General features: G+C 43.7%; 1 protein-coding gene across 1 annotated transcript in view; it reads left to right on the forward strand.

The window, feature by feature from the left end:
- LOC126285170 (odorant receptor 43a-like) overlaps positions 1-23,571 on the forward strand; it is a 62,346-nt gene extending 38,775 nt beyond the window's left edge. Inside the window, exons 4-5 of the mRNA XM_049984480.1 lie at positions 5,263-5,418; positions 23,503-23,571. Coding sequence (XP_049840437.1) covers positions 5,263-5,418; positions 23,503-23,571 — 225 coding nt within the window. The remainder of the gene's footprint in view (positions 1-5,262; positions 5,419-23,502) is intronic.
- The last annotated feature ends 982 nt before the right edge of the window (positions 23,572-24,553 follow it).

The following is a 24,553-nucleotide window of genomic DNA, read 5'->3' on the forward strand; positions in this document are numbered from 1 at the left end:
CAGGTGGTGACAATCATATCACCCATGGAATTTTGTTTCGCTTTGGGCATAGGAAGCTTATGCATTGTAGTTCCGGTCCTATGAGAGGAAACTAAAAGCTCTACTTCTTTCAGCAGGGTCAACATTCCACTGATACCTCCCCCTTCCCGAGACCTTGCTAAAGTCAAAATGAGGTGCACCATACCATGCATCAGCTGCTCTCCACAACTACTCGTATAAAGCGAAGATAACGAGGACATCAGGAACTTCATAATTAAAACCCACAAATCTGGTTTTTTGCTGCTGTATAACCATTACCGTGATTTGTCTGTGGCAATACTGGTCACAGCCCAAGTATTTGTACAATAAAAGACGTTTAGAAATTGTTGAGAATTGTCTGTGGTGGTAAATTTTTAGTTGCACAGGGAACATATGACGGAATGTGGGCATAGGGTCGGAATGTTGATAATCCTTAGCTGAATCACCAGTGTGGAAGGTTTTGTGCCCAGTGACTCTTATCATTCCGTTGCAGCGTTGTTAAAACGCGTTTTGATGGAAACAAAATGATTGTCGACAGTCAAATGTGAACATGTTTATGTTATACTATTTTAAAGATTGTTCTGCTAATGTCTTACAACAAGAAACTCCCTGTGCCATATTACGCAGGAGACGCTTTTTTAGGAGACCATAGCAACAAACTGAACATCGAATGAAGGTTGTCTAAAAAGGAAACCGGGATTTCTGACTGAGTTCGATACAGATGCAGACTTTTAGGATGGAAGTTGCCTTTGATGCCATAGCTGAACTTTAAATAGCAATCCTCGAACACTGTACTAGAGACTTGTCACTGGTGTGCCAGACTTAAGGACGAAATCAACTTTCGTGTAATACGTCACTGCCAGGTAACAAAGCTGGCCAATGCGTTGCCAAGGAGATTTGGTGGCAAGGCCTTCCATTGCCCCATCAGCTCGTTTGACAACTGCTGGGTGAAATGGCTCAAATATCTCTGAGGACTATGGAACTTAACTCCTTAGGTCATCAGTCCCCTAGAACTTAGAACTACTTATACCTGAATAACCTAAGGACGTCACACACATCCATGCCCGAGGCAGGATTCGAACCTGCGACCGTAGCGGTCGCGCGGTTCCAGACTGTAACGCCTAGAACCGCTCGGTCGGCTTTTGGGTGACGGCTGGTGCCTGTGGACTTTCTGTAACATGCCACCTGAAAGCATACTAAGAGTTCTCGCTGGGATTTAAGCCGTAGGAACAGAAAGGCTACACCATTCACCGAATAATCTATCCTCGTCCACCTGTGCGGTTCGATGGTATCGCGCACCATCCTCTATGAATATGAAGAAAGAGCCGAATGCACCCCAGTAAAGATGCGCATGGGGGAAGGAGTACAGCGTGACAATAACGTTGACCGGCACTGTACCGTGTTCAACGGTTTGGAGCTTGGCACATCCACGCAACATTACGCCACACCCCACCATAAAACATGGACCACTAGAGTGATTTACCATGCTGGATGTAGTCTCAAATGGTAAGAGGTGAGAACGTGCAGTTCACCCAGGAACATTATTTAACGTGATCGTTTAGGTGGTGAAGGTGTTGTGGTGTGGGAAGGCATAATTTTGCCCATGTGTACTGACCTGCAAACTCTGAACACGGTACTCTCAGCAGTCAGTCCCCAGCAGATTTGCTGGTCCCATACATGATACATTAGCATGTAATTGACGTTTTATACCTGGGATTCTCAGCCATGTAGAACTTTATAAAAGACATCATATTTAAGCCAGTGACTGTAACACTCTCCTTATTTCACGATTGAGATTTTGGCCTTAGGCCATTAACAAGTGAAGATGTTATGGCTATTAGGCCATGTCAACCTAAAATGAGCTGACGCATTTGTATTTCGTTATCACTACTATTAAATACATTGGTGATGCTGTTAGATAATGCGAGCACACATATCCATATGTCATAAAATATCATAATCTGTAGATACTAATGTTCGTTAGCCCATCAGTAGTCGCCAGTCACTAATGCATATGTGACTAGTGATGGGCTAACTAACATGAGTGATTACAGACAATGTTGTTTTATGACATATGGATATGTGTGCTCGCACTATGTAACAGCGTCACCATTGCATTTAATAGTAATAATAACGACATATAAATGTGTCAGCTCATTTTAGGTTGATATGGCCTAAGAGATATAGCATCTTCACTTGATAGTGGCCTAAGACCGAAATCGCAGACGTGAAATAAAGAAAGTGTTAGAATCACTGGCGTAAATATGATTTCTCTTATACCGTACAATGTGTCCATAAGTGGCCTAACATACCTGGCACGCCGAAATGAAAGAACTCAATTTTGTAATATGAATGCTGTCGTGACGATATCCACCAATATTCTCGACACAGCAACGGTGACACAGCTAACATCATCAACGAAGAGAGCCACGAAGAGTCAGAAAACGAAATTCATTGGTATTCACTACTACAACATAGAGCAGAACGAAAAACTGCCTCACGTACTGTGATTAACATGACAGCGATAAACGTCGACGCGGGTGCCCTCTCAGTACTTAAGAAAGGACTAAACTTCGCTTCTTCACCACGAAGATACCTTTCGCTGACATATTAAGTTATGTTGAGAAAGCAGTTCGTTACGTTTCCCAGTGAAATGGCAGAAGAAATTTGTAGAGAAACAAGCAGCATTCTGTTAAAATCCGAGTCGACAGCACCAAACGTGACTAGACTGAGATGCTCTCCGTGCTCTCCAGAACGACCCTCACACTGGCGCCCTGCCAGCTGACAAGGGCAATGCCGCAGTCCTAATGGAACCGGCCGACTATGACTCGTAAATGCTACGGATGCTGCAACAAAACACGTTTCGAAAACTCGGGACCCAACAACCGGAATAGTGAGAAACACCTCAGAGCTTCTCAAACGTTATCGTTGAAGCGAGTGTTATTAAAAACCTTCTCCCTATGGCATCCAGACCACCCACGCTCTATGGTCTGCCAAAGGCACACAAGGAGGATATACCTTTAAGGCCTACGATGAGCACCATCATATTGCCGACCTATGAACTTGCAAACACTTGGCCGGTCTCTCTCGTCTCACACTGGATATTGCGCGTAACTTATAAGAAATACGGTGGACTTCATTGATCGTATTAGATGTCTACTCGTTGATGAAGGGGATATAATGATCAGTTTTGATGGGGGTTCCCTCCTCACCTGTGTGTACGTCACAGACACTACAGACTCTCTGCGCTGGTTCTTTGACGACACCACCGTGGACTTACTTAAACATACTCTGAAGCCATTGTGCTTTTTCACATGCTGGGGAATATTGAAACCAGGTGGATGGCATTGCGTTGGGGAGTCAAGTAGTTTTATTTGTAGCCAACCTCTTTGTAAAGCATTTCGATTACATACCCTTGGGCACAGCTCTTGTAAAGTCTAGTTGTTCTTATCGCTACCTCTGCTATACCTTAGTTGTGTTTATCGCTATGTCTACGATATCTACTTAGTCTCACGGACATGAAATGCTGGAAGAGTTCTTGAAACACGTCAACAACATGCACGACCACATTAAGTTCAAGATGGAATTGACGCTGGAGGACTCTTCCTCACCGTTCCTAGGCGTCTTCGTCAGCCGTAATCCCAACAGGTGTCTCATTTACGGCGTTTACCACAACGCACCCACACGGATCAGTATCTGAAAGCCACCAGCAACCACCACCCACCACAGAAACGATCTGTTCTGAGGACGTAGGTACATCGAGCTAAAACCGTCTCAGACGCCAGGGTAGCCGAGAGTGCTAACGCTCGGCTTCCTGGACTCTGGCGGGCGCGACGGCCCCGAATTGAATCCGTCTGGCGGACTAACGACGAGGGCCAGTGTGCTGGCCAGCCTGGATGTGATTTTCAGGCGGTTTTCCACATCCCGCTAGGTGAATACTGCACTGGTCTCCACGTTCCGCCTCAGTTACACGACTCCCAGACATTTAAAACACGTTTACATTATTCCACGGCTTACACGACACAGACAGACTTGATTCCATCCCTGGGGGCACAGGGTGGCGATGGGAAGGGTATCTGGCCACCCTTTTAAATTAACGTGCCATGTACGTTTCACCATAACAGTAGAACTCTCCAGTCGCTATTCATGCTTGGAAAGAGAGACAGAGAGAGAGAGTTTCGTCTAAGCCGCGAAAACAGAAGACATTCGAAGAAGACACGAAAAAGGTTGTGTTTTTCCCATTTTGTTGTTCAATAACAGGGAAGATTAGCCGGCTCATGAAGAAAGATAAAACTGACAGTCTTCAGGACCCCAGCGAAGATGCGGCAGATAATGAAGCCTGTGAAATACAAAATAGGCCTGAGAGCACTTCTAATATAAAAAAAACCGTGTAGGTGTGGGCGGTTGTGTGTCGGTCAGACTGTACGGACAATTGAGCAGTGCCGCATGAAACATGAAAGGTGTTTCCGCCCGGAAAAATCACCTGCAGCAGAGCTCTCATTGGAAAACGCACTCCGAATTGCTTTCACGATACGTCTATTATTAAACGGACCAACAGCTTCAGGAACAGCATAATAAATGAAGCAATATAGATCAAAATATCGGGAAACATCGTCATTGAAGACGGTGGATTGCAACTGGGTACACACTTTTATCCAATGATTAGGGAGCTGAAGCGGGTGCGGTAGTCTTGCCTCGAAAATATTGCCGTACGTAGTGCGGGACTATATACCAGTGTCGTCACTGGCGGCGGCATAGCTATATAAGAAGCTGCACTCACACGACAGTCAACCACTTGACAACGGTAGAGCAGATCTCTGCCGAAAACTTGTGGGAAGTTAACTCCTTGATACTGCTTGAAACCAGATGATGTTGAATTAAAATAATTGTAAACTAGTAGACACTACTCTAGTACTAACATATCAAATTATACTGCAGTTCATGATGTCACCTAAAATGTGTAAGAAATTGCACAGATATATATTGCATATGAAGTATTTTGCCATTGATCAGATAGTCAACTCCAAAAACAGAGAGTTATTGGAGAAACATGACTGGAACATTGTTTCTCATGTAAGATTTTCAGCTGCGTATTGGTTTCGAGAATGGAAAATGGTTAAAAACCACATCAATATTTTATTAACAGCAAAGGAGCTGAGATGGACATTCTCAACGCTGTGTTCGTGTTGTGGTAAGCTGTCACTAGGGAGGTGTCTACCAGGCCCTGTGTTTACCTGTGCACAGGCGGAGGCGGTATCGTCGGCGGCGTACAGCTGCTCTTGGGTGCAGGCAAGTCCGCGATTCAAACGTGTCCTGAGGATCGTCATGTGTCGAGCCCAGAAGCCGCTGGTTCTCACTGCTGGACCCCTGTACGCCATAAATCGGGCCGCCTTTCTCACGGTAAGTGTCCGTCGGAGCAATGAGTCTGTGGCCCCAAGAGCGTCGTTATTGTTAGTGTCTACAGTAGAACATCGAAGCGCGGGTCAGTAGTCGTTTGTTCGTTAGTTTAGAAAGCTAGTGATCGCTCGTTGGCATCTGTCAGTCAGACAACAAGCAGCCACCGGCCAAGACACAGCCACCGGCCAAGACATGGAATTAGACGTTCCTGTGACCTTTTACAAGTTCCTAACCAAGAGTGGAATACATAGTTCCATCTGTAAGCTTTGATTGTTTAGTTTTCGAATTTCTGTATGTTAATTTGATATATAGTAGCACAGTTTTCACATTTTCTTTTGTGTCGGAAAGTAAACGGATTTTGTGACATATTAAAAGTTCATAAGCAGGAGCGAATTATTTAATCTCACCTGTGTGGAGTTTTTGAATCTCTGTATCTTAATCTAATTTATCATACACACTCCTTGCGTTTTTGTCAGTGTCTACAGCAGAGTTCTTCAGGGCGTGTCGATAGTCCTTTATTTATCTGTGTAGTGTAGTTTTCCACGGTCTTCAGCATGGCTCCGGACTGTGTGCGAATGTGAGCCGTGGAGGTGACACTTTGCTCCGAATTGCAGGCCGTGTTGTCTTCGGTTACACAGCTTGAGGTTTCAGTGGATGAGCTCCACTGTTGGGGGCATCCAACGAACGTCCAGCATGATCCACGAGTCTGCCGATCTGTCCGCACTGGTGGCCAGCCAAATTATTGGCCCCTCAACCGTGGTCCAGTGGGAGGTCGCCTCAAGACTTGGCAGGTTGCGAATGACTTCCTGAAGGGGTGGACTGAGCCTCTTCTGTTAGTCTACAAACGGGTTCCAGTTGCTGTTTCTGGCTAACACAGTCCGTCAGCCAGGTACAGTCACTTGTCCTCTTCCAGAGGAAACCTCTCAGCCTGCAAGCTCGGGGCAATCACAGAGGATGCGAATACCTGTAATTAGAGGCTCCGATGTTAGGCGTGCTATGCGGCCCTTAGGGAATTGGCAGCCAAGGAGGAAACAAAGGCAATGTCCACTCCGTGTGCATACCGGGTCGAGTCATTCCGGACTTGGAACGGATCCTTCCGGATGCCATGAACAGTATAGGGTGCACCCAGCTGCGGTGAATCACATCGGTAGCAATGTATCGGAAGAGATACTCTTTGGTCTCAAGCGGCTATGAGAAGAGGTAAAGGCTGCCAATCTTTTTTGGGAGATGAAAGCAGAGCTCAGCATTTACAGCATAGGTCACAGGACCGATTTCGGACCTCTGGCACAGAGGTTAGTGGATGGTCCGAATCAGAAGATCGTGTAGGCAGCAGATTCCTCGACTTTCGCCATAGAGTGGTGGTGTTTTGGGTTCAGCTAAATAGGTCAGGAGTCAATTACAAGCAGGAACGGACTACACTGCTAGAAGGAGATGTGTGGCGTGGACTGGGCGGCTTTCTGGGTTAGGATGTCTCGATGAAGCAAAAAAAAAAAAAAAAAGATGTTCAGTCTCAAAGGGCGCTGTCATACTTGTGTCGGGAAAATACCAGACCTCCTGACTGGTAACAAGCATTAAAACGGAAACAGATATTAGTGAACACAGGGTTGTCGTAGCAAGACTGGATACCGTATGTTACAAATCCTTCAAAACTAAACGATAAACGTATCTTTACAAAAAAGCAGATAAAAATTCGCTTGACACCTTCCTGAGAGACAACGTCCACTCCCTCCAGAATAACAGTGCAAGTGTAGACCAGATATGGCTTCTATTCAAGAAAGTTATATCGAGAGAATTGAGGTGTTTGTTCCAAATAAACTAACGAAACAGAGCTGATCGTCCTTGGTAAATAAAACAGGTTCAACACTGTTGCAGAAACAATGAAAGAAGCATGTCAAATTAAAACGAGCGCAAAGTCCCCAGTACTGGCAATCTCTTACAGAAGCTCGACATTTAGCGGGGACATCAATGCGAGATGCTTGTAATAGTTTCCACAGTCAAGGTTTGTCTCGGAAACAGGTAGGAAATCCAAAGAGATTCTGATCGTTTGGAAAGTGTACCATCTGCAAGACACAATCTGTCTTCTTTGCGCTTACCAATAGAAATACTATCGATGACGGTTCTGCTGAAGCAGAATTAGTAAACACAGCCTTCTTAAATTTCTTCACCAAAGAAGACGAAATAAATAAGTATTCCAGAACTAGAATAATAAACAGCTGCTAACACGAGTAACTTAGGAGTAGATATCCTCGCAGTAGTGAAGTAGCTTAAATCTCTTAATAAAAGTGAGTCTTCCGGTCCAGACTGTATGCACAATTAGCTTCCTTTCAGAGCGTGCACATGTAATAGCCCCACACTCAGCAATCAAATTTAAGCGCTCGCTCGGTGAAAGTTCCTCACCAAAAGACTACAGAGTTGCACAGGTCAGAGACAGTATGAGTAATCCATTATATTGAAGACCCATATCATTAAAATGGATATGCAACAAGATATTGAAACATATATTGTGTTCGAACATTCTGATTTACTTCGAAGAGAATTTTCTATTGACTCATAGTCAACATGACTGTGAGACACAACTCGCTCTTTAATCACACGAAGTTTTGGGTGCTATCGACAAGAGATTAAAACTGATTTCTTATTTCCGGATTTCCAAAAAGGCTTTTGGCACTGTATCTTACACTCGGCTTGTTAGCAAATTGCGTAATTATGGAATATCGTCTCATTTATGCGACTGGGTTCCTGATCTCTTGTCAGAGAGGTCATAGTTCGCAGTTACTTACGGGAAGTCATCATCAAATTATAAGTGATCACTTGCCTTCCTCAAGGTTGTGTTACAAGGTCTCTGTTGTTCATTATCTATATAAACGGTTTAGGAGACAATCTAGGCAACCATCTTAGGTTCTTTGCAGATGAGTATGTTGTTTATCGTTTAGTAAAGTTATCAGAACATCAAAACCAATTTCAAAAAGGTTTAGGTAATCTATGTGTATGGTGCGAAGATCGGTGATTCACCCAAAATTATAAAAAGCCTGAGGTCATACGCATGAGTGCAAAAAGGAATCCATTAAACTTCGGTTACACGACAGATCAATCAAATTTAAAAGCTGTAAGTTCAACTATATACCTAGGAATTACAATTACGATCAACCTGTATTGGAAGGAGCACATAGAAAGTGTTGTGGAGAAGGCTAGTTAAATGCTCCGTTTTATTGGCTGAACGCATAGAAGATAGGAAAGATCTACTAAAGACACTGTCTGAACTACGTTTGTCCCTCCTTTCTTGAAGTACTGCTGCATGGTGTGGGATCCTTACCAGATAGGAGTACCGGAGGATATAGACTAAGTTTAAAGAATGGCATGACATTATATATTATCGAGAAATAGGGGAGAGAGAGTTAAGAAGATGATACAGGATTTAGGACGGACATAAATAAAACAAAGGCCTTTCTCTTTGCGGCGGGATGTTCTCACGAAATCTCAATCATGAACTCTCTCCTTCGAATACGAATCTATTTTGTTGTCGCCGATGTACATAGAGGGAAACGATATTGCTGATAAAATAATCGAAATGATAGTTCGTACGGAAAGATATTGGTCTTTCTTTTTCGGTGCACAGTTCGAGTGTGGAATAATATAGAATTACTGTGAATGTGCTTAGGTGAACCCTCTTCCAGGGTATCCTTGTAGATATGGACGTAGATGGGTCTTGAAACCCAGCCTGGTGTGTACCTAATGGGGAGCGAAAAGTCACCTAAAAACCACATCCATGCTGGTAGGCACATCGGCTCACGTCGTAGAACCGCCGACTGGTTTCGATCCGAGCCGTTACTCCTCCCCGCCCAGGAAGCGGCGCCTTAAACTCATCGCTATCCTAGCGGGTGACTCTCTGACGCAAACAGAAAATATTTACTTCTGACATTAAATTTAAAAATTACATATCTTGTGCTTGACAAAGAAACATTAAAATACACATAAAAATGATATTTTTTGCACACCCATGAATCAGTATATGTCATATGTAATGTACATAAAATGAGCTGTCATACTAAAAGTATACCTAAAATGATCTGTCCTACCAACTGCCTGAAGTATGAATGTACAATTGTTGTATATACTCTCCTTCCACTCCTAGCACTACGTGCTCAGTTCAAACATGAAATATTTATTCTTTTAGTTGTAATTCCGTATATCATTGCCAGTAACGGAAGAACTGTGTGCGTTACAATATTGTACATTATATACGTTAAACCAAAACAATATGCGTCATAAGATAAATGAGGTAATAAGAAATGACATTTTAAGAGAATGCATATAATTACTTTTCATGTTAGCGCATACTATACATCGTAAAAGGAGGAAAAGCAGATTTTAAACGTTAAAAGACTAGTACCAGTGAAATATAAGGACACAAGGCACAACTGAGAACTGTGACTATAGACAAATGTGTAGGATAAAGCGGCCTGACCGGGATCATTTACTCGGAGAGAGAGAGAGTTACGGAGGTGATCGACAAACGCCAGTTTCAGAAGCCCTCAATGAGTCAAGAGAGGATTGATACTGATATTTCCCACACATACGTTCCAAAAAGTATCAGGCGACATATTACTACCTCCCCCATACACCTCGCGATACGATTACGACGAGAAAATCGTTGACATTAGATGTCATTACGGGTCTTTACACACTATCATTCCTTTCATGCGACATTTGCGATTTTAACAGGAAAGGAGAAAGTACCAAAAGTACCCTCCACTCTACACGGTAAGCTGACTGCCGTATTGTTAGATGTAGACGTAGATGTATAAGTGAATATTACGAAGTTAGATTCGTACTAACGCTGGGTATTTATCGGTCATGCACCGTGACTCATAATCGGGGGTTTCCGGTGGTCAAAGAATCCCGTGGCGTGGACAAGGAATCCCGTGGCGTAGCTACATAGCGATTTAGTTAGCACGTAGTTTCCTCGAATAATAGGCGCGAACTTCAGAGATTTTTGTTTCGGAACAAAATTTCACGTATGTCCATGCCATATTGTAAGGGACTATCTTCCTCGTATCAAGAACGAGAATACTACTGCAACAACAGGTAACGTTGTGGATCTCTGTCATTACGCTCCACTACACAAAATAATGCGCAATGAACGTCATGTCTAGGGAATCTGGTTAGAGAACTGGAAAAATTGAACAAGCCATGACACTAATCAGTATATAAGTCTACATACACATTCGATTGCCCTGACAAGGTGATGTTCAAATGAATGAGGATTTTACGAAACTTCTTGTCAGATTAAAACAGTGTACCGGTCGAAGACTCAAACTCTCGACCTTTGACTTTCGTGGGCAAGTGCTCTACCAACTTTTTTTTGTCTTTTTTGTGATCTCATTTTGTTCGTTTCCGTTCGTTCTGTTTCCTCGGGGCGGACGTCCCATGATACTTGTTCAAGTTCATGGTCCAACGAATAACTCATTTTTTTGTATTACAAAGGGCAACTAACCCTCTGACCGAACTCGCTGAGCTACATGCTGGCATACTAACTGAGCTACCCAATCACGACTCATGACCCGTCTTCACAGTTCATTTCTGCTACCTTCCAAACTTCTCAGAAGCTCTTCTGTGAACCTCGCAGAACTAGTACTCCTGGATGAAAGGACGTTGCGGCGACATGGCTTAGCCATAGCCTAGGGGATGTTTCCAGATTGAGATTTTCACTCTGCAGTGAAGAGCAAAGGTCCCGAGTTCGAGTTTCGGTCCGGCACACAGTTTTAATCTGACCGGAAATTTCATATCAGCGCTCACTCCGCTGCAGAGCGAGAATCTCATTCTGGAAACGTTCCCTAGGCTGTGACTAAGCCATCTTTCTGCAATATCCTTTCTTCCGGGATTACTAGTTCTGCAAGTTTGGCAGAAGAACTTCTATGAAGCTGGAAGGTAGGAGACGAAATATAGGCAGAATTGAAGCTGTGAGTACTGCATATGAGTCGTGCTTGGGTAGCTCAGGTGGTAGAGCACTTGCCCGCGAAATGCAAAGGTCGCGAGTTTTAGTCTCCTTCCGGCACATAGTTTTAATAAGCCAGGAAATTTATCAGTGCACACTCCGCTGCAGAGTGCAAACCTCATTCAAAATCTTATGCGTTTACGTGTGAGTAAGCGCATTCACGTATAGATCGTGCTCACCCAGTTTTTACAGGACACTTACGACTATGTTGCAAGGTGCATTTCACTGATTAAATACTCACTCTCAGAGAAAATAATTGCCGTCTATGGGTGACATGTTTCCCTGGACTGACTGCATCAGTAAACCGAGTGAGCCTAATAGAGAAATATAGTGCTACAAAGACATTTCCCAGGCAGTAACGAAGATTTAGTCGCAATGTATCTCATATTTGACATTCCTTACCAAAAGCACGGCCTTTCAGCAGCAATATGAAGTAGAAAACTTAGAACGGCCTTGCACATCTTGTGTCTCCTAGTACTTCAGTCTAGCCAAAGGATAGTAATTGGATAGGAGAAACATCATATAAGTTGGTATTCTATGTTAACATCCACTTAGTTTACGTGGCTAAATTTATTTTTTCCAAAAGTAAGTACCTACAATGTCGTTATTTGACTCTGTAAGTATGGTACTCGAACAGAGACATCACCGTAGGCTTTCACTGTCAACTATTGATTGACACTTCTTCACAAAATTTTGGCCCAGAATAAATGGCAACGTGATCTTACTTTTATTGGGGAAATACTAGGTAGCTAGGAGACTTTCACAGCGCGATAATTTGTATGAAGGGGATTATAACATGCCTTTAAGTATTCTTACATTTTCAAGTACTCTAGTACAGCTTCCACGTGTACAGCAGGCGCGTCGTCTCTTAAACAGAAAACACTCCAGAAGATAGACGTTGACTGTGGATATTGTAACACAGACACAGTCCCTTTGACTGTTCAGAGATGCCACTAAACCCGCCCAAAGATGTAAAGAACCATGCATGAGCACCGTCTTTTAGATGGAGGGGGTCGGACATCTTATAAGTTCCAGTCATTCCACCAGGAAGGAGGTACACGGCTCGTGTTGTCTGTAGTTCATCCATACCTAGACGGCCAATACCACGGTTTTATCGCGTCCGCATTGTTATTTCTGCCAGGAAGGGCTCTCAGCAAAGGAAGTGTCTAGGCATTTCGGAGTGAACCAAAACCGATTTTGTTCGGACACGGAGGAGATACAGTGAGACAGGAACTGTCGATGACGTGCCTCGCTCAGGCCACCCAAGTGCTACTATTGCAGTGGATGACCACTACCTACGGATTATGGCTCGGAGGAACACTGACAGCAACGCCACCATGTTGAATAAGGCTTTTCGTGCAACCAAAGGACGTCGTGTTTCTACTCAAACTGTGGAAATAGGCTGCATGATGCGTAGCTTCACTCCCGAATTCCCTAGTGAGGCCCATCATTGCAACCACGACACCATGCAGCACGCTACAGACGGGCTCAACAACACGCCGAATTGACCGCTCAGGATTGGCACGATGTTCTCTTCAACGATGAGTGTCGCGTATGCCTCCTACCAGACCATCTTCAGAGACATGTTTGGAGGCAACCCGGTCAGGCTGAACGCCTTAGACACGCAGTCCAGACAGTTCATCAAGGTGGAGGTTCCCTGCTCTTTTGCGGTGCCATTACGTGGGGCCGGCTTATGCCGTTGGTGGTCATGGAAAGTGCCGTAACGGCTGTACGATAAGTAAAAGCCCTCTTCCGACCGATGGTTAATAATATCGGCGGCATATTGGCGAGGCATTCGTCTTTATGGACGACAATTCGTGCCACCGTCGTGCACATCTTGTGAATGACTTCCTTCAGGATAACATCGCTCGATTAGAGTGGCCGGTATGTTCTCCAGATATAAACTCTATCTAACATGCCTGGGATAGATTGAAAAGGACTGTTTTTGGACGATGTGACCCACCATCCACTCTGAGGGATCTACGCCGAATCGCGTTGAGGAGTGGGACAATCTGGACCAACAGTGTGTTGACGGTCTTGTGGATAGTATGCCACCACGAATATAAGCATTCATTAATGCAAGAGGAAGCGCTATAGAGTATTAGAGATAGCGGTGTGTACTTGAGCCTGGATTAAGTATCCGTGGTCTAGCGGTAGCGTCTTTGATTCATAATCAAAACGTTTTCGGTCCTGGGTTCAATCCCCGCCACTGCCCAAATTTTGATAAATAATCAGCATTGGCGGCCGAAGATTTCCGGCATAAGAAGTCAGCCTGATTCTGCCAAAGGCCTTGTCAAAGAGGGCGGAGGAGCGGATAGAGGTTCAGGGCATTCTCTTGTCCTAGGGGTGGGAAATTGCCCCTAAAGGCGGAAGAATCAGCAATGATCAACGACATGAGCATGCAGAAGGCAATGGAAACCACTGCATTAAAGACACGTAAACCGTGTATCGACAGGACATGTGGCCTGTAGTTGAAGAAGTGTCATGATGATCTCTCCATTGGCAAAAGGGGAGGTTACCACGAGAAAAAGATTGAATAATGAACGAAAGGATAATGCTCTACTAGTCGGGGCGTGGAATGTCAGAAGCTTGAACGTGATAGGCAAACTAGAAAATCTGAGAAGGGAAATGTAAGGGCTCAATCTAGATATAGTAGGGGTCAGTGAAGTGAAGTGGAAGGAAGACAAGGATTTCTGGTCAGATGAGTATCAGGTAATATCAACAGCAGCAGAAAGTGGTATAACAGGTGTAGGATTCGTTATGAATAGTAAGGTAGGGCAGAGGGTCTGTTACTGTGAAGAGTTAAGTGACCGGGTTGTTCTAATCAGAATCGACAGCAGACCAACACCGACGACGATAGTTCAGGTATACATGCCGGCGTCGCAAGCTGAAGGTGAACAGATAGAGAAAGTGTATGAGGATATTGAAAGGGTAATGCAGTATGTAAAGGGGGACGAAAATCTAATAGTCACGGGCGACTGGAATGCAGTTGTAGGGGAAGGAGTAGCAGAAACAAATACAGGAGACTATGGGCTTGAGACAAGGAATGAAAGAGGAGATAGTCTAATTGAGTTCTGTAACAAGTTTCAGCTAGTAATAGCGAATACCCTGTTCAAGAATCACAAGAGGAGGAGGTATACTTGGAAAAGGCCGGAAGATACGGGAAGATTTCAATTAGATTACATCATGGTCAGACAAAGATTCCGAAATCAGATACTGGATTGAAAGGCGTACCCAGAAGCAGACATAGACTCAGATCACAATATACACTCCTGGAAATGGAAAAAAGAACACATTGACACCGGTGTGTCAGACCCACCATACTTGCTCCGGACACTGCGAGAGGGCTGTACAAGCAATGATCACACGCACGGCACAGCGGACACACCAGGAACTGCGGTGTTGGCCGTCGAATGGCGCTAGCTGCGCAGCATTTGTGCACCGCCGCCGTCAGTGTCAGACAGTTTGCCGTGGCATACGGAGCTCCATCGCAGTCTTTAACACTGGTAGTATGCCGCGACAGCGTGGACGTGAACGGTATGCGCAGTTGACGGACTTTGAGCGAGGGCGTATAGTGGGCATGCGGGAGGCCGGGTGGACGTACTGCCGAATTGCTCAACACGTGGGGCGTGAAGTCTCCACAGTACATCGATGTCGTCACCAGTGGTCGGCGGAAGGTGCATGTGCCCGTCGACCTGGGACCGGACCGCAGCGACGCACGGATGCACGCCAAGACTGTAGGATCCTACACAGTGCCGCACCGCCACTTCCCAGCAAATTAGGGACACTGTAGCTCCTGGGGTATCGGCGAGGACCATCCGCAACCGTCTCCATGAAGCTGGGCTACGGTCCCGCACACCGTTAGGCCGTCTTCCGCTCACGCCCCAACATCGTGCAGCCCGCCTCCAGTGGTGTCGCGACAGGCGTGAATGGAGGGTCGAATGGAGACGTGTCGTCTTAGGCGATGAGAGTCGCTTGTGCCTTGGTGTCAATGATGGTCGTATGCGTGTTTGGCGCCGTGCAGGTGAGCGCCACAATCAGGACTGCATACGACCGAGGCACACAGGGCCAACACCTGGCATCATGGTGTGGGGAGCGATCTCCTACACTGGCCGTACACCTCTGGTGATCGTCGAGGGGACACTGAATAGTGCACGGTACATCCAAACCGTCAGCGAACCCATCGTGCTACCATTCCTAGACCGGCAAGGGAACTTGCTGTTCCAACAGGACAATGCACGTCCGCATGTATCCCGTGCCTCCCAACGTGCTCTAGAAGGTGTAAGGCAACTACCCTGGCCAGCAAGATCTCCGGATCTGTCCCCCATTGAGCATGTTTGGGACTGGATGAAGCGTCGTCTCACGCGGTCTGCACGTCCAGCACAAACTCTGGTCCAACTGAGGCGCCAGGTGGAAATGGCATGGCAAGCCGTTCCACAGGACTACATCCAGCATCTCTACGACCGTCTCCATGGGAGAATAGCAGCCTGCATTGCTGCGAAAGGTGGATATACACTGTACTAGTGCCGACATTGTGCATGCTCTGTTGCCTGTGTCTATGTGCCTGTGGTTCTGTCAGTGTGAGCATGTGATGTATCTGACCCCAGGAATGTGTCAATAAAGTTTCCCCTTCCTGGGACAATGAATTCACGGTGTTCTTATTGCAATTTCCAGGAGTGTAGTAGTGATGAAGAGTAGGCTGAAGTTCAAGACATTAGTCAGGAAGAATCAATATGCTAAGAAGTGGGATACGGATGTTCTAAGGAATGACGAGATACGTTTGAAGTTCTCTAACGCTATAGATACAACAATAAGGAATAGCGCATTAGGCAACACAGTTGAAGAGGAATGGACGTCTCTAAAAAGGGCCAGCACAGAAGTTGGGAAGGAAAACATAGGTACAAAGAAGGTAGCTGCGAAGAAACCATGGGTAACAGAAGAAATACTTCAGTTGATTGATGAAAGGAGGAAGTACAAACATGTTCCGGGAAAATCAGGAATACAGAAATACAAGTCGCTGGGGAATGAAATAAATAGGAAGGGCAGGGAAGCTAAGACGAAATGGCTGCAGGAAAAAATGTGAAGACATCGAAAAAGGTATGATTGTCGGAAGGACAGACTCAGCATACAGGAAGGTCAAAACAACCTTTGGTGACATTAAAAGCAACGGTGGTAACATTAAGTGTGCAACGGGAATTCCACTGTTAAATGCAGAGGAGAGTGCACATAGGTGGAAAGAATACATTGAAAGCCTCTATGAGAGTGAAGATTTGTCTGATGTGATAGAAGAAGAAACAGGACTCGATTTAAAAGAGATAGGGGATCCCGTATTAGAATCGGAATTTAAATGAGCTTTGGAGGACTTACGGTCAAATAAGGCAGAAGGGATAAATAACATTCCATCAGAATTTCTAAAATCATTAGGGGAAGTGGCAACAAAACGACTATTCACGTTGGTGTGTAGAATATGTGAGTCTGGCGACATACCATCTGACTTTCGTAAAAGCATCATCCACACAATTCCGAAGACGGCAAGAGCTGACAAGTGCGAGAATTATCGCACAATCAGCTTAACAGCTCATGCATCTAAGCTGCTTACAAGAATAATATACAGATGAATGGAAAAGAAAACTGAGAATGCGCTAGGTGACGATCAGTTTGGCTTTAGGAAAAGTAAAGGCACGAGAGAGGCAACTCTGACGTTACGGCTAATAATGGAAGCAAGGCTAAAGAAAAATCAAGACACGTTCATAGGATTTGTCGACCTGAAAAAAGAGTTCGACAATATAAAATGGTGCAAGCTGTTCAAGATTCTGAAAAAAGTCATATACAATATGCACAACAACCAAGAGGGAATAATAAGAATGGACGATCCAGAACGAAGTGCTCGTATTGAGAAGGGAGTAAAACGAGGCTGTAGCCTTTCGCCCCTACTCTTCAATCTGTACATCGAGGAAGCAATGATGGAAATAAAAGTAAGGTTCAGGAGTGGAATTAAAATACAAGGTGAAAAGATATCAATGATACGATTCGCTGATGACATTGCTATCCTGAGTGAAAGTGAAGAAGAATTAAATGATCTGCTGAACGGAATGAACAGTCTAATGAGTACACAGTATGGTTTGAGAGTAAATCGGAGAAAGACGAAGGTAATGAGTAGTAGTAGAAATGACAACAGCGAGAAACTTAACATCAGGACTGATGGTCACGAAGTCAGTGAAGTTAAGGAATTCTGCTACCTAGGCAGTAAAATAACCAGTGACGGACGGAGCAAGGAGGACATCAAAAGCAGACTCGCTATGGCAAAAAAGGCATTTCTGGCCAAGAGAAGTCTACTAATATCAAATACCAGCCTTAATCTGAGGAAGGAATTTCTGAGGATGTACTTCTGGAGTACAGAATTATATGGTAGTGAAACATGGACTGTGGGAAAACAGGAACAGAAGAGAATCGAAGCATTTGAGAGGTGGTGCTATAGATGTATGTTGAAAATTAGGTGGACTGATAAGGAATGAGGAGGTTCTACGCAGAATCGGAGAGGAAAGGAATATGTGGAAAACACTGATAAGGAGAAGGGACAGGATGATAGGACATCTGCTAAGACATGAGGGAATGACTTCCATGGTACTAGAGGGAACTGTAGAGGCCAAAAACTGTAGAGGAAGACAGAGATTGGAATACGTCAAGCAAATAATTGAGGACGTAGGTTGCAAGTGCTACTCTGAGATGAAGAGGTTGGCACAGGAAAGGAATTCGTGGCGGGCCGTATCAAACCAGTCAGTAGACTGATGACCAAAAAAAATCTTAAGTCTGGACCAGCACCTCTTAAGGTCTCGTGACATGCAATGTGTGTTTTCATGAACGGAAATGATGTTTGTGTTGATCTCTGTTCTAATTTTCTGTACAGGTTCCGGAACACTCGGAACCGAGTTGATACAAAACTTTTTTTGATGTGAGCATTATTTCTGCGGAAAGCAGAATAAGCACATATGAGTTGAGTATGAATGTCCTAAGTTTCCGGAATGTTTGCGAAAATAGAAGTAATGAAATGTAGACTTGATACTAGTGCACATTATAATTCAAGAAATAAGCATGGTAGTTCACAATAAAAGATGCATATATCATTCGTGAGACTACGTAGAAGCACACCTCCACATATTCTCAGAAATATGAAAAAGGAATCCTGTATGCTCTAATTAAAAAGCTAGAAAATTTACTTGAGACACGACCCACATCCATGGATGGCCTAATGAAAAACCAAAATAGGTGATAAAGAATTGCTCCCCTATAAATCGTGCAAGCAATATCTCAGTAGTACACAAAACTCTTGACTGAAACGCCTAGAGCAAGTTAGTTACCATATTCACTGGCCATACGAAGAAGCAGAGTACAGCGTCAGCTCGAGCTACGACGTGAAGCTAAGAAACCTATGCTTCCCCTAGGGCATAGGCCAAACGAACTCAAATTTTACTCGTCTTGCACCTGATTGGTCGTCAGAGTTCCGTCATTAGCCACTAGCAGGCTTTGGCTTCGCAGCTCTAACAACGGCGGATTCACATTAGACACATCAGAGTGTACGCGAAATCCTACTTTGTTTGACTACAACTCAATGGTATTCTGTTGTGCCGTTCTTAAAGTCATACCTTTCAGCGTCGTGTCGGGTTTATTGCCTGGGTATTGTTCAAATGTACAGAAGGATGTTGTAATCAGTTTCGTTTGATTAAGGAGCTTGATTGTTTCGGACTGATGAGATTTATAAATTTGGTTATCTTCTGACCGTGTAAGGAAGTAGGAATTCTCTAGTGACGAAATAATCTCGAAATTGAAACAATAACGTGAGCGAGAGAATGCTGTTTTCTTAAATCGTTTCTGCCTGTCTTCTATTTTTTTATTAGTATACTCCCCCAGTTTCGCAACTAAGCTCCATTATTTGGGTTGCCTCTGAATATTTCTCCATGATTCTACTTCTGTGTTTTGCAGATTTCTTTGAGTGTTTTATTGTTTTTGTTTGAGCGTTTTATTATTTATGTTTTCGACATTTATCTCTTTTCCGAAATTATCTTGCAGTTTGTAGCTCAGGAATACTGTTCTCCCTATAATGAGGTAAATATGAGAGTACGATAATTACCAATTTCTTATACTCTTACTTTATTCTGGTGAATCTAAAAAGAGTTGTACTAAGTTCTGAATTCAATATAACCATCATTGAGAACGGATGTAAATTATTATGGCATGTAACTGAAATACATACAGGTAACCTTTCCTGGTTCACTGCCATCTCTTTTCACGATTGAGAAGTAGCTCGAGAAACCATTTAAAGTTACTGGTTGCTTATTTTATGATCACTGTTTAGAGTTTCATACCAATCTTCATACAATGATATGGCATAGTGCTAACCTATTTATTGTTTAATGATGAAAAGAATATAACAACACAGCTCTCCCCTCCAAATATCTATACCTTTTTTATACAGGGCGAGTCACTAACTACTGCCACCAAGAATAACTCCAAAAGTATGATAGGAGTTAAAACGTTTGTGGGACAAAAGTTGCGTGGGACAACGGGGTCCATAATATGACGTTGGTTTTTTTGTTGATAAGTGGGGTCGCTTCAGAGAGATGAAGGTCAACATTTCTTATTATTATTTTTAATGGCATGCTATAGTTTGGTCCTTACTTTCTGGTAGCGGCAGTCGAGATGAATCCAATGATGTGTAACAGCAAGGTCGTTGGTGGTCGACAAAGGTCAAAAAGGTGGCATGAACGTCCATTAACAGAAGGTTTTCGAAATGATGAGCATTGATATCAATGCACTGCTGCTATCTCTTTATCATGGATTGATTGGTATTCCTTATCACATCGGCATTTATCGAAGCAGATGCTCTGACAATTCTCTCTCGCATATCTTCAGGTGTAGGTGGAACATTTTTACAAACAATGTCTTTTACGAGTCCCCATAAGAAAAAATCCAGAGTCGTCAAGTCTGATGAACAAGCCGGCCACGACACATCTCCTCTGCGTCCAATCCAACGATTTGGGAATTGTCTCAGCTACACATTTCTAGCCATCAGCGAAAAAAGTACCAGACACCCATCGTTTTGATACCACATGCTGTTCATTGTTCCTAAAGATATTTCTTCCAATAACAGACTAATGTTTCTTGCAGGAATGTGATGCACTTTCCACCATTAAGATTTCCTTCGATGAAACAGGAGCCTATAATACTGTCCTCCAGAATCCCAAACCATACATTCATCGACCATTGTCTTTGGTGTGCAACTTACCGCAGCCAGCTTCGATTTTCAGTCGCCCAAGAATGCATGTTAGGTAAATTAACGTTTCTATGCTTCGTGAATGTAGCCTCGTCAGTAAATAAAATCAAATTAATAAATGTGTCATCCCTCTGAATCTGAAGTTGAGCCTATCGACAGAATTCAATGCGACACACACAGTCCGTACCAGTTAATTCTTGGTGGAGACTTAAATGGTAAGGATGATATTTATGGCGATGCAGAACACGAACATCACAGCTCTGAATCCCTTGCGATTTGAAGCGAAACAAGGATCTCGAATCAGAGTGGCAATAGCACCAATTTGCAGTTCCACCTTAATAATTTCCTTTTGTCCGACATGTTTCCGATGCGTCAAAGATCTAGTTGTTCTCAATTTATCGCACACATTTAAATGTATGACGTGTAGGGTGTGTACGTTGAGGATATCTTTCTGCGTGTGTCTCTAGCTCTCACTGAATTTCGTTGGCGTTCTCCGAAAATGAGAAGCATATCCACTTGTTCTTCAAAGGAACACATGATTCACATTCGCTTGATTCGACGATACTAGTCTTAGCGTTCGTATTTGTGTTGTATTGAGAAACCATAGAACAGTGTTTACATGTCAATGACACGTTACATGGATACTCCGTATTCGTTGAATACGAGTATTTACTATATGCATGATATACGAGAGAGAAAAGCCAGAGGATGTGCTTCGATAAGTGCCAAAGAGTTAAGAAATACCACTCAATCCCATGATGAGACGAGTGCAGCACTGCACCGATACCAATGGTCATCACTTCTAATACCTTCTATAAATGGACGTTAATGCCACATTTTTTTTACCTTCGTTGACCTTCAAATGCCTTACTGTTAAACATCACTGGATTCGTCTAGATAGCTGCTATCAGGAAGTAAGTAACATACCATAGCATCCCATTTTTTCAAAAAAAAATTTACCTTCATATCTCTGACGTGACCCCACCTTGCAACAAAAAACGAAAGTCATATTATGGCCCTGTTGTCCCCTGCAACATTTGTCCCACAAAGTTTTCAGCTACTATCATACTTCCGGAGTTCTTCTAAACAGCTATAGTTTTGTGAATCACACTGTGCATGAGAGCAGTTATTTTTTCCGTGTGATTCTTTAGGTACTGTAAAATTCAGGCATGTCACCTGTTTAAGGTGCTCATTACTAACGATTTTATTCAAACTGATAACTCAAAATATTTTTGTTTCGTTAAATATCGAAACTACACTCTTGGAAATGGAGAAAAGAACACATTGACACCGGTGTGTCAGACCCACCATACATGCTCCGGACACTGCGAGAGGGCTGTACAAGCAATGATCACACACACGGCACAGCAGACACACCAGGAACCGCGGTGTTGGCCGTCGAATGGCGCTAGCTGCGAAGCATTTGTGCACCGCCGCCGTCAGTGTCAGCTAGTTTGCCGTGGCATACGGAGCTCCATCGCAGTCTTTAACACTGGTAGCATGCCGCGACAGCGTGGACGTGAACCGTTTGTGCAGTTGACGGACTTCGAGCGAGGGCGTATAGTGGGCATGCGGGAGGCCGGGTGGACGTACCGCCGAATTGCTCAACACGTGGGGCGTGATGTCTCCACAGTACATCGATGTTGTCGCCAGTGGTCGGCGGAAGGTGCACGTGCCCGTCGACCTGGGACCGGACCGCAGCGACGCACGGATGCACGCCAAGACCGTAGGATCCTATGCAGTGCCGTAGGGGACCGCACCGCCACTTCCCAGCAAATTAGGGACACTGTTGCTCCTGGGGTATCGGCGAGGACCATTCGCAACCGTCTCCATGAAGCTGGGCTACGGTCCTGCACACCGTTAGGCCGTCTTCGGCTCACGCCCCAACATCGTGCAGCCCGCCTCCAGTGGTGTCGCGACAGGCGTGAATGAAGGGACGAATGGAGACGTGTCGTCTTCAGCGATGAGAGTCGCTTGTGCCTTGGTGCCAATGATGGTCGTATGCGTGTTTGGCGCCGTGCAGGTGAGCGCCACAATCAGGACAGCATACGACCGAGGCACACAGGGCCAATACCCGGCATCATGGTGTGGGGAGCGATCTCCTACACTGGCCGTGTACATCCCAACCGTCATCGAACCCATCGTTCTACCATTCCTAGACCGGCAAGGGAACTTGCTGTTCCAACAGGACAATGCACGTCCGCATGTATCCCGTGCCACCCAACGTGCTCTAGAAGGTGTAAGTCAACTACCCTGGCCAGCAAGATCTCCGAATGTGTCCCCCATTGAGCATGTTTGGGACTGTATGGTGCGTCGTCTCACGCGGTCTGCACGTCCAGCACGAACGCTGGTCCAACTGAGGCGCCAGGTGGAAATGGCATGGCAAGCCGTTCCACAGGACTACATCCAGCATCTCTACGATCGTCTCCATGGGAGAATAGCAGCCTGCATTGCTGCGAAAGGTGGATACACACTGTACTAGTGCCGACATTGTGCATGCTCTGTTGCCTGTGTCTATGTGCCTGTGGTTCTGTCAGTGGGATCATGTGATGTATCTGACGCCAGGAATGTGTCAATAAAGTTTCCCCTTCTTGGGACAATGAATTCACGGTGTTCTTATTTCAATTTCCAGGAGTGTATATGCTCCACATGAGATTTTCATGGTGCTACATGATATTATGTGAGTAGTGGAATACATATAGGGTTTTGTAGATATCATAAGACTGACTAGTTACTTTGAATGACAAAAATATCTATTTAGTAAGAAAAATATATAAATTTTGTCTATGTAATTTTTCTTATTTTGTTATTTTCATTACAGTTGGTGAATGCATCTTATTCGTACTACACATTGTTGGGGCACATGAACAGGCGTTCTGCGCAAGCATAACTGTGAAACTGGTACAACCATTGATGCCAATTTGGACAATTATGCAGTATTTTATTTGAACGGCACACCAGGCAGCTTAAGTGGATGGTTTAACAAGATTAATTTGAATATGTGATGGAAATTTTACTGTACACAGTTACATTACTCTGGCTGATAAAGTGTATACCATGGGATTTCAGCCTAAGCCCGTGACTTATCCACGACAATTCTATATAACTATGATGCATAAGGGCTAATAACATGATGTCACATATTCTGTATATTTTCAATAACCATTGCTGTTCGAATTCAAATATTTAAAAAATAATTACTTGTAAGTATGTTATGGAAAGAAGGAATAACTTCAGAATTCTCATACGAATATCTCTATATGACATATAACATTTAAACAACAACACTGTAGCTCAGATATTAACATCATCTTCATCATCATTAGAAAACTAATTACCAGAACAGAATAGGTTGACTTCTATCATGTCATTGTGCTTGTCTTCAAAATTAAGAAAATTTTGTGAATCATAATTTGTCTCGAAAACAAAGAGAATTTTATACATGTTGACATTTTTTGTCAGTGAAGTGAAGTAAGTCTTTTTGAACAAAAATGGCCTACTCTATCTACTTTATTCTCTGCATTTGTTAATTTCCGATTTGTTCTTGTTTATCTTGTTTCACAAATTGTGCTATGAGTGTTTCTTATCAGATATTCTAAATAACATAAAGAAAGTAAATGTTAATGAACTCAATTTTATTAGTCATATGAACTGCATAATATTTACAAAAAAATGTGTTTCTATTAAATGTAATAATACTGCAGGAAATTATATTTCTTAACTAGCTGAGTTATTCCCTTAGAACACTTTCTAACATTCCTATTAAAAACAAACATCTAAATGTATTTAAACATGTAGACTGAGAAGCATTCAAAACTGGAAACAATGCAATGGGTCAATAAATATTTAGTAATATTTCATTTGGTCTATAC

Source organism: Schistocerca gregaria, chromosome 8, assembly GCF_023897955.1.
Source record: "Schistocerca gregaria isolate iqSchGreg1 chromosome 8, iqSchGreg1.2, whole genome shotgun sequence".
In the NCBI taxonomy this organism is placed as follows: Eukaryota; Metazoa; Arthropoda; class Insecta; order Orthoptera; family Acrididae; genus Schistocerca; species Schistocerca gregaria.